A 13,770-nucleotide genomic window follows, 5' to 3' on the forward strand; every position below is an offset into this window, starting at 1 on the left:
TGCCGGATGCTCAGCCCTCTTCACCTCCGGATCCTCCCCTCGATGCTGGGCTGTGACGTGCGGTAGTCACCACCCACAGCCCTGTCAATCACTGTGAATGGCGCCAGCATCCTCTAGCGTACCCGTCCAGTTTGAGAGCTTAGAACTTGACGGGATGTCAGAGGATACCAGCAGCCGCAGCACCAGGGGGGTCATGTGACCGGCACTGAGCATGCAGGATAGCGCCGCTCAGTGCCAGAACTGCAAATAGAGGCCAATGAAGAAAACACCTAAAATGGTAAGTTACACTCATATAGAAAATAAAAAAATGGGTGAACCACCCCTTTAAAGTGCTTACATTTCTATTTATTAACTATAACGTTGGTTTGATTTAATGGAGTATCATTTGGCATTTCGTATTGTGTAACATTATAGTGGCCGCCCAAAAGTAAGATACATGAATATTTACCCCAATCACATCACCTTTTTGTTGGTGACACTGTTTTTCTCATATTCTGAAAGAACAGAAGTTATATTTTCTCACCTTGGTTGATACTTCTGCAATGAGGTTCCTTTTGTTGGGATCAGTAAACTCCACTGGTTTGCCTTCAAATTCGATTTTACCTAATACATTGCCCTGGATAGAGAAAAAATTGGATAGCTCAGAATAAAGAATACGGACATTTTCACTTATATGTATGTATTTTGGCTTAATGTCATTTTTGCAATTGAGTGTCATCATAAATGTTGCACCATTTGCCTTCTATAGCTTCATATATTGTTCAATTTAAGAGGAAATGGCCATCTATTGCTGTGAAATAAGTATTGAAAACGTCACCTATTTGCTAAATAAAGATATTTCTAAAGGTCCTATTGACATCAATTTCTCACCAGATGTCGGTAACAACCCATCCATTCCACAAAGGCAAAGATATCAAACCATAGGTGTCCATAAATTAACCCCTTCACCATCTTGCTATTTTCGTTTTTTATTTTTCCATCAATATAGCCATATGAGGTCTTTTTTTGTGGGACGAGTTGTACTTTTGAATAACAGTATTCATTTTACCATTTAGTGTACTGGAAAAAAGAATCCAAATACGGTGAAATTGCAAAACAAAGAGCAATTCCACAATTGTTTTGCGGGGTTTTATTTACCATGTTAACTATTTGGTAAAACTAACCTGCCAGTATGATTCACCAGGTCAGTACAGGTACGTGGATACCAAACATGTATAGTTTTTTTTTATTATTTAAGTTGTGAACAGAATTCAATAGTTTGTAAAACATCAGGGTGTGGGGCTGTTTTTCAGCAGACAGCACTGGCAAACTTATATAATTGAAGCAAGGGAGAATGGACAACTGTACAGAGACATTCTTGATAAAAAAATATGCCACCATCTACCAGCATAATGAAGATGAAACAAGAATGGACATTTCAGCAAGACAATGATCCCAAACACACAGCCAGGAAACCCTCAATTGGTTTCAGAGAAAGAAAATAAAGCTACTAGACTGGCTAAGCTAATTACCTGACCTGAATCCAATGGAAAAGTTATGGAAGGAACTAAAGCTCAGAATTCATAGAAGAAGAAGCCCACGGAGCCTGCAGAATTTGAACAGTGTTTGATTGGAAAAGTGGGCCAAAATCACACCTGAGCAACGAATGCAGCTAGTTTCTCCATACAGGAGGCATCTTGAAGCTGCCATAACCAAGTACTAAATAAATTTCAGCGTATTTAATACTTTTTCCTTGTGTCATTTCTCATTATCACACAACTTAATTTATGGTCATCTGGTGACGTGTTCAATACTTATTTCACCAGCTTAATATGCTCGAAGGAGTGGTCAGTGAAGCCAGTGGTGACAGGGTGAGGGGCTAACGTAACACAACAACGTCATGAGATCCCCGGGAGAGCAAGTGCTGAAGGTGCCTGCACGGGAGTTGAGTGTAAGCTTTTTTATGTTAATGTGGGCAAACATGGGGATTGAGTAGGTGTTGTCCTAGTAGTGGACAACCCCTTTCATTTTTTTTGTTAATTACAGCATACATCGATATCTTCTTTCTTGATGTAGACAGTTTTAGATTGTTGGTCACAAAGTATTTTCTGAGAAGAAAAGTCTGCAAAAACGTTTTCTTTAAGAGACATTCTGGCATTAGCACAAAGCTGCATACAGGGCGAGACTCACTGGTCCCATAACTATTATCTTCGTTTAGGCTCTCATCGGATTATAGCCTGTCTTATTGGCTTTCCATGCAGAGCAGACAAAGTTACATCAAGTTTGTCTTATGCCCCCCCTGCAACCCAGAATCCATAGACCCATGTGCTCCAATGCAGCCGGGAGACAATAATTCTTATATAGAGAGCATGTGTCTCTCCATCAGTGTGCATAGACAATACTAAGAAAGTGGCTAACAACTGGAAAGTAACAGTAAGAAGGTTTCCTAGTTATTAATAACCTCCGGGTCCCCACTATCTATTATCATCAGTTAATAATGACTACATAAAGTGTCTTGCTTTTGAGAACTGGCCAGATCTTTGCATTATATGATTGATCCATTGATATTAATTAGCCCCATGTAATGCTATATCCCCCCGTGGCAAAATATTCTAAGTCTATTCCCCATCTCATAATAATTGATCACTGGGGATTTAACAACTGCTCATTGTCCCAAGCAGATATTCATTTGATCTTACCTTATCCCGAATCTTTTTTGCCAACATTCGGGTATCAATTCCACAAAGTGCAGGGACCTAGGTAGAATAGAGAAAATACATAATAATAATTGCATAGTATTCTATGAATGGTTATTACAAATCATGCTGCTTTATTAAAGGATGTCCACTAGATGGCACAATTATACAGTCAACTGCAATTCTGGGACTATTTACTTTTCATTTGCTCATTTTCATTCATCCTTTTTTCTGTCCTTGTGTTTTTAAGCAATTCTTGGCTTTGGCATATAAAGCACATTATATACACATATGCATACAGCATAAAGATATTTATAAATAAGTCATCAATTCCTTAAAGCAGTTGTCCAGTTACCAAAACTGATTTTTATTCTCCTAAATCTTGCTATTATGGGCCTCTCCACACATATATTATGTTATTTCAGCAATATTACCTTTTATCGTGCTCTAGCAGCACTTCCTCATTTCTGGCTGCAGCTCTGATGGGGATAATCTCTCTCCTGACTTCCTGGGTTCAGTTCCTACAACTCCCATAATCCTTTGCACACACACTGCACTCTACTCATCCTCCCACCCCCATACGATAACATACTCACCCGACATGACTCCTCCTTCTCCTCTCCTCTCGCTCTTGCTGCCGACCCCACACACAGCTGCAGGATGGTAAGTAAACCCTCCTTTCCTTTTCCTCATGCTGGGCTGTGACGTGCGTTGATCACTGCCCACAGCCCAGTCACTAATGCGGGCTTTACACGAGACGACCGATCGTGCAATGCATCGTCGGGGTCATGGTTTTCGTGACGCACATCCGGCATCGTACATGATGTCGTCTCGTGTGACACCTCCTAGCGACGGATTATCGCTCACAAATCGTGAGTCGTGTACTCGTCGCTAGGTTTCATAAAATTGATTAATTAAAATGGCGCCGGTTGTTCATCGTTTCCGTGGCATCACACGTTGCTCCGTGTGACACCATGGGAACGATGAACACAGCTTACCTGCGTCCCGCGGCACCTGCCGGCTATGTGAAAGGAAGGAGGTGGGCGGGATGTTTACATCCCGCTCATCTCTGCCCCTCCCCTTCTATTGGCCGGCTGCCGTGTGATGTCGCTGTGACGCCGAACGTCCCTCCCACTTCAGGAAGTGGACGTTCGTCGCCCACAGCAAGGTCGTCCGGAATGTAAGTACATGTGACGGGGGTTATACGAGTTTGTGCGCCACGGGCAGCAATTTACCCGTGACGCAAAAACGACGGGGGCAGGTACGATCGCTCGTGCTCTCGCACGATAGATTGACTCGTGCAAAGCAGGCATAAGGATCAGAGGCAGCTGCTGCTGCTGATGTTACATCTACTTTCAGAGCCCGGAAGTTGACATGACATCAGCGCATGCCAGAGGACACAGCACCCGGGGGTGATGACCGGCACTGAGCAAGGAGATAGCGCCGCTCAGTGCCACAACTGGAAATAGAAGGCAATTAAGAAGACAACTGAAATAGTAAGTTACACTGATAGAGAGAATAAAAAAAATGGGTGAACCACCCCTTTAAAATCACAAGAAAAGGAAAAATGGTAATCTTTAGGCAGCTATCAAACAGCTACAATCTAAAGTCGTATTCATAGGTCTATTTTTTATGAATGTGCGTGTTTTTCATGGATAGAGTCTATGGCGCTGTCTGTGGAGATAGAGTTAAAACCTCATGATTTATTTAAAGTAGTTAAAACCAAAATATAAAAATTACCCAATGCGTTTTTGATCTAGTCCTTATTTGAACGAGAGGTAGAACCAAGCACTGGATCAAAAACGCATTGTTTCATTTGAGTTTTTTATTCTCCCTTTACCTAGACCTTCACAGTCAGCGTGATATACTCTATTTTTTCTACTTAATCCATTTCAGTCCAGACCCATCCGGTGTTTTATAAGAAGTAGAGGCGGACCACTGTAATCTTGTTTGCACAGCTCACAAGGTGGGCAGTTTTTATTTATTTGATTAATCCTTATATACCATAGAATTCTATCGAGATGAGCTCCCCAGTCTTTCTGACTTTATTTTAGTGTTTTTCACAGATAGGACACATACCCATTATAATCTAAGGAGCTGTTCTCATGTCTGTTTTTTTCACAGACTGTGTGTCCACAAAAAAAGGTAATGAATCAAATTTACCCATAGAAGTCCATGGGTTCGTAAAAAATCACTAACAACTCACATGATCCATGTGCATTTGTGCCGCCCTGGCAAAACCAGGGTGTCACAGAGGTCTGCATCCATGTTTTGGGGCAGATCTCACTCTCCCTTGGGGAGTTTCCACACAAACACACACCAGCCAATCAGGCCTCACTTGCCCCCTCCTCAGGAAAATGGGAGGGAGGAGAGAGGAGCTTGGTGAGAGCACAGTGTAGTTTTCATTCAGTCTGCACTGCAGGAGGAGAGAGGGCTGGAAGCAGCCCCTGCGTGGGGCCAGGAGAAGTGGCAGTGAGGGCCTCAGGAATAGGCTAGCCGCTTCCTGTGTACGGAGCAGACACAGACGCCAGGCAGGAGAAAAACACCCGAATTACACACACGGGTGTGGGACCCGTCCTCACAGCAGCCGTGGGCACCGGCTACCAGCAACTTGGTTAATTCTTGGACTTGTGTCAGTTATTGCCTTATACTGTGAGTACTCCTGCACCACCTGGTCCAAGCCGTGGACTGCACCCGTTACTCCGCAATCCATCACACCGGGGTCCCGGGACATCAACACCCTACCCGTGGAGGGAAAATCACCACCTTGCTGCCCATTACCATCCTCGGGATCCTGTGACTGGCAGCGGCGGTGCTCCATTACCTCACCACACACCACGGGTGGTGTCACAGAACATAGACTACCAAATCTCCCCTGTATATAATGCCCCTTTTGTTGTAGTGCCTGGGATCACAGACCGGGTCACGCCACCGTGATACCTTTAGAAGCGACCCCCTTGGCCCGGATCAGAGTACCCCCTATCCCTGGGCGACAAACATTCAGTGTGCTGTCCGTTTTTAACATTGCAGTAGGGTAAGAAAATCTTTGTAATTTTTTTTTAATACAAAAGCACCGATGAAATACTGACGGTAAAAGCTGACACACACCCAACACTGATGAAATCGGATTCATAACACTGATTAAATTTGGACCGTGACAAGTCACTGACATCTGACTAAGGCGGGCTTTGCACGTTGCGACATCGCAAGTCGATGCTGCGATGTCGCACGCAATAGTCCCCGCCCCCGTCGCAGGTACGATATCGTATGATAGCTGGCGTAGCGAAAATTATCGCTACGCCAGCTTCACATGCACTCACCTGCCCTGCAACCGTCGCTCTGGCCGGCGACCCGCCTCCTTCCTAAGGGGGCGGGTCGTGCGGCGTCATAGCGATGTCACACGGCAGGCGGCCAATAGCGGCGGAGGGGCGGAGATGAGCAGGATGTAAACATCCCGCCCACCTCTGTCCTTTCGCATAGCCGCCGGCGGCAGGTAAGGAGATGTTCCTTGCTCCTGCGGCTTCATACACAGCGATGTGTGCTGCCGCAGGAACGAGGAACAACATCGTACCTGTCGCGGAACCGGCATTATGGAAATGTCGGTGAATGCAACGATGATACGATAACGTTTTTGCGCTTGTTCATCGTATCATCTAGCATTTACACAGTACGATGTCGAAAGTCACGCCGGATGTGCGTCACTTTCGATTTGACCCCACCGACATCGCACGTGCGATGTCGCAACGTGCAAAGCCGCCCTAAGCCTTAAATGTGTTTTAGCATCTGTATTACAAGCACAAAGCCTCGACCTCCTGCGATTCAGTGAACCCTATACTGATCAATAAGCTCAGCCATGACAAGTCCTGGTGTTTCGTCCCTGCTATAGAGAATCCACAGTAAAATTATTTTGTGTACGGCAATCATCTTTTTGCAGCACATTTTGTTGTGTCCTATATTTGATCCTAACATAAAAAAGGATGCATCAGCTACAAACCTTCTCTTCCCTTAGCCACTCTGAGAGTGACTTGACTGCCCCCCAGTGGTTGTATTCATTACTGTAGTCCAAGACCAGTAATCCGGACACCTACAAGAAAAATACATATTATTGTCAGTGATTGTCTTTATGGACAATTGTTTATTCTCCATAAGGTTACTATAATGCCAATAGGATTGGATGCAATATCTGTAAATGTTACATTAGGTGCCCACGTGAGCAGAAGACATGCACTGGATGAGGGATCTTCAGGAAAGCTACATGTTAGTCTAGACACAGTGCAAAGACATACAGAGTAAAGTGAAAAGGGGAGAAAGGTAAAGAAAAGATGATAACTGCGCTCACCTGAATGTTCTCGGACTCAATGTATTTCATAAGACCATAGGAATCCTGTGCTTTAGTGTCCGGTGCTCCGCCATTACCTATGATCGGGTTAGTAAGGGTCAGAATTTGTCCGCGGTAGCTGGGGTCTGTCAAAGCTTCTACATATCTAAAGGTAGAAGATGAGATAGTAACGTGAGTAACCTTATATGATGAATGCGTTGACTATTACAGGCTTAATACAGCTGAGTTTGTTATTGCTCTTGGATCAGATTTGTCATTTGGCACAAAGTATGATGATATTATTAGTATTTTCTGCATAGCTTACAACCTGCCCGTTTATTTAGGCATACGTACAGTACATACATACATATGTAGGGGTATCCCCCAACAAAATGGTTAAGAGTGCAATGACTTCAAGAGTTGGTGCTCCTCTGTTTTCTGTGTGTTATGGACTGGCCGGTTCAGCCGGCGTGCCCGCTCTGAATTTCAGACTTGGACTAACCCAGCCCAAAAAGTGAGAAAAAAGAGAGAACGAGCAGGAGAAGAGTTTGGGCGGGAACAGGAGAAGTTGGGTCACCTGAGAGTGTGAGAGAGAGTAGATGGTGCCTGTGTTCTGCTTGGGAACAATGGTTTGGGAAGAGGTTTGGTGCCGGCTGTGAGAGATACAGCGGGCCACACCGCGAGAGAGCCCTGGATATCGTCGAGCGAGTACCACACTGAGATGCTCCTAGGTCAGTAAATCCAAACAGAAGAAGAGACATCACCCGGAGGAGTTGGAAGACCCCAGTCCCATGAGAGAAGAAGAGTTCCACCGTGCCCTGCAAGCAGAAGTCCGCACCAATGAGCATCACAGCACCAAGCTCCTAGGAGTGGACCTGTTCCCACTCGGCTGGACCGTGAGTCTTTACAGGTGTGCACACTTAATAGGGAGTACCACAGGTCTCAGTAGCCAGAGTGCGGTAACCACAGTGCTCGAGTAGCAGAGGCCAGCTGGGTTGTTAGTGCAGTTGTGAACATATTGTACTTGCCTGTTTGTACTGTTGAATTGATATTTGTAATAGCTGGGGGCACGTATTGTTGTGGCGCTCCAGCTAGAATCTGCAGTGTGTTAAACTTGGCTGTTACCAGAATATCTCCCCCAATCACTTCCATTAATGCTTATCTCCTGCCTTTAAAAAAAGCTGTATTCTTGTTTCTGCCACCTCATTTTGTGTACCATAATTGAACTCTGCACAATGGTGGACCCTCAGCCATCGCTTCACATACATACATATGTGGTGGCCCTGGGACTTCAGTCGTCACAGTGTATTGCATCTGACTTACGGTGCAATACTCATCTTGGGTACGGAAGAGGTTAACCACTGGTTTTCACTTACACAACACACACACAGCTTAGCAGCCAGGTGCCTTCTCGCTGAAACTGGGCTAAAGGTGGACTGCAGATTGAGCAGCTCCTTCTTACCTAAGAAGCCCTAGTATCTTCAATATTAAATTATAAAGACATGATGGTCAGCAGTGTCTTTTTAACTTAGCACTCTTGGTAACACCAGTATTCTGTCATATAGACGGAGTGGATAGTCATTGTGAGGCCTTTTCTTAACTCAGCACCTCCGGAAACTCCAATAATAGATCAGGTTGATAGTCTGGGGAAAAGTGTGAGCTGCTTCTTCTTACCTCAGCTTCCATGGTATCTCCAGTATTAGATCACATAGACATTGTAAACAGCAGTGTGAGCAGCCTTTCCTTACCCTAGAACCCCTGGTATTTTCAATATTAGATCAGATAGAGTGGACAGCAGTGTTAGCTGCCTCTTTTTCCCTCAGCACCCCTGGTGTCTCCAATATTAGATCAGAAAGGGTGTACAGCAGTGTGAGCAGCTTCTTCTCTCAACAGCCCTGGTATCTACAGTACTAGATCAGAATATTGAGTCGGAACCATTCTTTCTATACATGAAGGCAGTGCTTCCTATTTCACATGCGCACAAAGGCACCTGTCGTGTTAACATTCTAGGTAAAGTTAACATCAATGACAAGTATTTAGATGTTATAGTGATTACCTCCCCTAGACAAAACAACCATGATTTGATAATAGAAGGTATATGTAGGAATTTACCTATATTTGCATCTCTTTCATTAATTTACCTTTTATATATTCCCGGAGAAACCATTTAATATTCTTTTCACACTTTAGTAAAAACAAGCTTTCCTATTATTCTAACCTGAACTGCCTATTAACACACAGGGATATTTTACTAGGATAGGAACACTTTTATAGATAGCAATTGTTCCTTTCATGGTTATATAAAGTTCTACTATCTCCCATTTCCGAAATGTCTGATCTAATCATAGCTGAAACATTTCTTGCAGGTCAGATCATTTTAGCGTCTGATGGATCTAATCATTTTGTGATTATGGTTATAATCTGTCATTGTCAGACAGGTGACATTTGCTGTTTTGAAGAGTTAACACTGACACACTTGACTCTATGTATGCAATTTCTGACAATCTGTATAGGATTAAACATTTAAAAAGGAAAAGATAAAATACTTAAAAGGGGAAATGAATGGGGAAAAAATTACCATTATTTCCTATCTTGGTTTCTTGGTCCCCCACTGGCAACAGCTTTGATGTGTCTCATTCTACATGTTATTGAGCAGCGAATCAATGGCCACATGTGAGGGCCGGGGAGGATTGGTAGGCCCAGGAGGTGGATCCACTGGACCGAGCACCCCACCTGGAGGGCGGGGTACATGGTAGCTGGAGCACTAGCGTGGCAGGAACGGGAAGAACCAGGTCACCAGGGTCATGGAGTCCCATAGGACACTACAGGAACAGGTGCAGGTATCAGGAAGCAAAGACAGGACCAGGTCACTAGGGTCACAGCGTACTTTAAGGCAGTAATACAGGACACAGGAATAAAAGGACCTGAGCACCTAGCTCACAAGACAAAGCAAAGAAACACCAGCGATGATCAGGCCCCGCCCACATGGAAAGGCCAGTCTTATATACCCAGCACAGCCTCAGGTCATTTCCTTTTGCAGCAGTGCTGTGCCTATAAGACCAGGTGAGTGGGCGCAGCCCGGTCCTATACAGAGGCACCAGTCAGAGTCAGACTCCTGAGACCTGGAACAGGACTCAGGGGAGCAAGAGCAGGAGCGGCAGGCGTGACCGGTGGACGCATGGACTGGACCAGTGAGGAAGGAGCGGTGGTGCGCTGGCGAGGCTGGATCAGTGGGTACAGAGCGGTGGTGCGATGCAGGTGCGACCAGATCAGTGGGTACGGAGCGGTGCCTGGATGGTGAAACCGGCACAGTAGGTAAGGAGCGCTGCTGGGACACCGGGAGCGTGACACCACAGAAGCCAATCACTGGCCGCAGAAGCCAATTACTGGCCGCAGAAGCCAATCACTGGCCACAGAAACCAATCACAGACTGCAGAAACCAATCACTGGCCGCAGAAACCAATCACTGGCTGTAGAAATCAATCACGGGCTGCAGAAACCAATCATTGGTAGCAGAAACCAATCACTGGCGGCAGAAACCAATCACTGGCCGCAGACACCAATCACTGGTCGCAGACACCAATCACTGGTCGCAGACACCAATCACTGGCCACAGAAGCCAATCACTGGCTGCAGAAACCAATTACAGCCTGCAGAAAACAATCATTGGTCGCAGAAACCAATCACTGGCCGCAGAAGCCAATTACTGGCCGCAGAAGCCAATCACTGGCTTCAGAAGCCAATTACTGGCCGCAGAAGCCAATCACTGGCAGTAGAAGCCAACCACTGGTTGCAGAAGCCAATCGCTGGCTGCAAAAGCCAAACACTGGCCACAGAAGCCAATCGCTGGCCACAAAAGCCAAATCGCTGACTGCGGAAGCCAATCACTGGCCGCAGAAGCCAATCGCTGGACGCAGACACCAATCACTGGCTGCAGAAACCAATCACTGGCTGCAGAAACCAATCACCGGCCGCAGAAACCAATCACTGGTCGCAGACACCAATCACTGGCCACAGAAGCCAATCACTGGCCGTAGAAGCCAATCACTGGTTGCAGAAGCCAATCGCTGGCCACAGAAGCCAATTGCTGGCCACAGAAGCCAATCACTGACTGCAGAAGTCAATCGCTGGCCACAGAAGCCAATCACTGGCTACAGAAGCCAATCACTGGCCACAGAAGCCAATCACTGGCCACAGAAGCCAATCACAGGCTGCAGAAGCCAATTGCTGGCCGCAGAAGCCAATCGCTGGCCGCAGAAGCCAATCGCTGGTCGCAGAAGGCAATCACTGGCCATGCAAGCCGATCCCTGGCTGCAGAAGCCAATAACTGGCCGCAGAACCCAATCACTGGCTGCAGAAGCCAATCACTAGCCACTGAAGCCAATCACTGGTTACAGAAGCCAATCACTGGCCGCAGAGGCCAATAACTGGTTGCAGAAGCCAATTACTGGCCATAGAAGCCAATCACTGGCCATCAATGTGGATGGCATGTTACTGTTGGGAACAGTGATTGGTTGTGTTGTCCACATGACAACCATGACTCATCATAGTCATGTAAATAAACACTAATGGAGGACCACATAACTGATGGCATAACAGCCGTGGTGTTTCTACAAGGTACGTATATGATTTTTTAATCGTATGCAGCTAGACTTGGTGTTATCAAAATTGCAATAAACCCCTAAAATCATTTTAAAATTCTATGCTTCAAAAAGTTGACAAGTGACAACAAATTATCACACATCCACAGGAAAGGTGATAACTTACTGATTGGTTGTGGTTAGAGATGAGTGAACCCGAGGTTCAGTGTTCAGTATTCGTAACAAACACAGACTTTACCAATCAAAAAACAGAGTTTGCATTCAGAGTTTGGGTGCTTTTCATATAAACACCACTCACGTGAGCCTCGCTGTGCTCGGGTACACTCTGTGCTCAGCCCAGTAGGAGCCGTTTGAACTGGGGGTAACAACAGCGTGATCGGGTGTAGTTTGCATCAAAGAAACAAAAGGAGAAACCCTGCCCCCGAATTGTTTTGCTTATGGCTGGCTGCATGTGGACGGAGACCCGAATTGCCCAATCAGTGATTTTGGGTTCCAAAAAAAAAAACTTTATCTAAAGTCTGGATGAACCCACCAATCGAAACTTCAATGGGTCCTCTCATCTCTAGATGGGGTTAAACTGCTGATACCCACATGGAACAGAGCATTTTTATCCCCCAGTAAGACACTTTAATCCCCATTAGAAAATTTCTACCATCCGTTGCTCTATTCTTTCTCTATGCGGTTGCTGGAAAAAAAGCCAAGTGAAATGGTGAGCAGATCCATAGATAATGACTGGTTGAATATGTCACTCCGTTCTAGCATGGATAAAAGTAACCCATTTTGTAGATTGGTGCCGATTCCAGTGTTTTGATCCCCACCTATCAATACGTTATCAGCTATCCAGAGAATAGGTGATAACATATCACAGGACAACCCCTTTAATCATACTTTAGCTAAATCTTCATTATAATGTGCTATAACTAAGAAACACAAACAAACTTCATTTATTAATCCAACTTACCCGCCCAGTCCTGTGTTAAAGATGACTTCTCCGGCTACTGATGATGGGTGCCCAAAGGAATATCCTTTGATTTTTGTTCCATCTTCCAGCACTAAATTAGCAGTATGTGCCTAAATGCAAAAAATTAGATCCCTGTATTAGATGGAGGCATTATTACTTATTGTATTTGTTTTATATTTGTATGAACTGATGAATACATGCAATATAATTAAATATATCATATAGAGGTACAATGATCCTTAGGGTTATATGTGCGTGAACCCAGCATGGTGAACCCTTTTGGCACCATATTCTCCACTAGAATCAGTGATTCTAAAAGAGGATACCTTAGGCTGCTCTACATTGCATTTGTGCCCAGTGTTGGGTACATACGCTCAGGAGATATGCACCCGACAGTGGCCACAGTCAAGATGGATGTCTAGGCGGTATCCATCCACCATAGGGACCCATTGTAAAAAAAACAACATGTACTGTATTGCATAGAATACCCTTTTTGCAGTCTGCCTCATTATAGGAAAACTATAGGAGACCTATACAGTAAAAGAAAAGGTATGTAGATGCCAATCTGCTAGCTGTAGGTTGAAAACACACTTTTGGCTTCAATCTGGTGAATAGCGGGTTATGGGAATATTGCGGTATATGTTGGGAAAAGCTCCAGACGTACAATAGATCAAGTACAAATGACATTTGAATAAATGTGCCACAACGTTATAACAGATCGTTGTCATCTGTTGCCAAAGTATAATTTTTATATCTCAGGTTCTCAGGTAAGAACACATTAGGCAGATCATCCTACCAGTGCAATTTTTGACTATTGGAGAAAACCTATGTACACAAAATATCCAAAGTACATCCAGATGTTGCCTAAAGGTGGATTTTTATTTGAGGGCACAGGGAATTGCAGATCAGGTGGCACTACAGGAAGGTCCATGGTGATGAGCGGAGGGAGGTTGTCACAGCAGGAAGCTGGAGGGCCTTGCGGTGACTTGCTGGGGTTGTGGGGTGTCAGAGCATGAAGCTGGAGGGCCTAGCGGGGACTTGTCGGGGTAGTGGGGTGTCACAGCAGGAAGCTGGAGGGCCTTGCGCTGACTTCCCGGGGTGGTGAGGTGTCAGAGCATGAAGCTGGAGAGCCTTGCGGTGACTTGCCAGGGTTGTGCGGTGTCAGAGCATGAAGCTGGAAGGCCTAGCGGTGACTTGCCGGGGTAGTGGGGTGTC

At 45.2% G+C, this 13,770-nt stretch overlaps 1 protein-coding gene across 1 annotated transcript in view; it reads right to left on the bottom strand.

Annotated features, from left to right (window-relative positions):
- Nucleotides 1-13,770, bottom strand: part of CPS1 (carbamoyl-phosphate synthase 1) — a 175,390-nt gene that overhangs the window by 151,640 nt on the left and 9,980 nt on the right. The window contains exons 2-6 of the mRNA XM_075317540.1: nt 12,556-12,665; nt 7,015-7,159; nt 6,670-6,759; nt 2,679-2,735; nt 524-616 (exon numbers count right to left, since the gene is read on the bottom strand). Of these exons, the coding sequence (XP_075173655.1) occupies nt 524-616; nt 2,679-2,735; nt 6,670-6,759; nt 7,015-7,159; nt 12,556-12,665 (495 nt within the window). The remainder of the gene's footprint in view (nt 1-523; nt 617-2,678; nt 2,736-6,669; nt 6,760-7,014; nt 7,160-12,555; nt 12,666-13,770) is intronic.

This window comes from Anomaloglossus baeobatrachus, chromosome 7 (genome assembly GCF_048569485.1).
Source record: "Anomaloglossus baeobatrachus isolate aAnoBae1 chromosome 7, aAnoBae1.hap1, whole genome shotgun sequence".
Taxonomy (NCBI): domain Eukaryota; kingdom Metazoa; phylum Chordata; class Amphibia; order Anura; family Aromobatidae; genus Anomaloglossus; species Anomaloglossus baeobatrachus.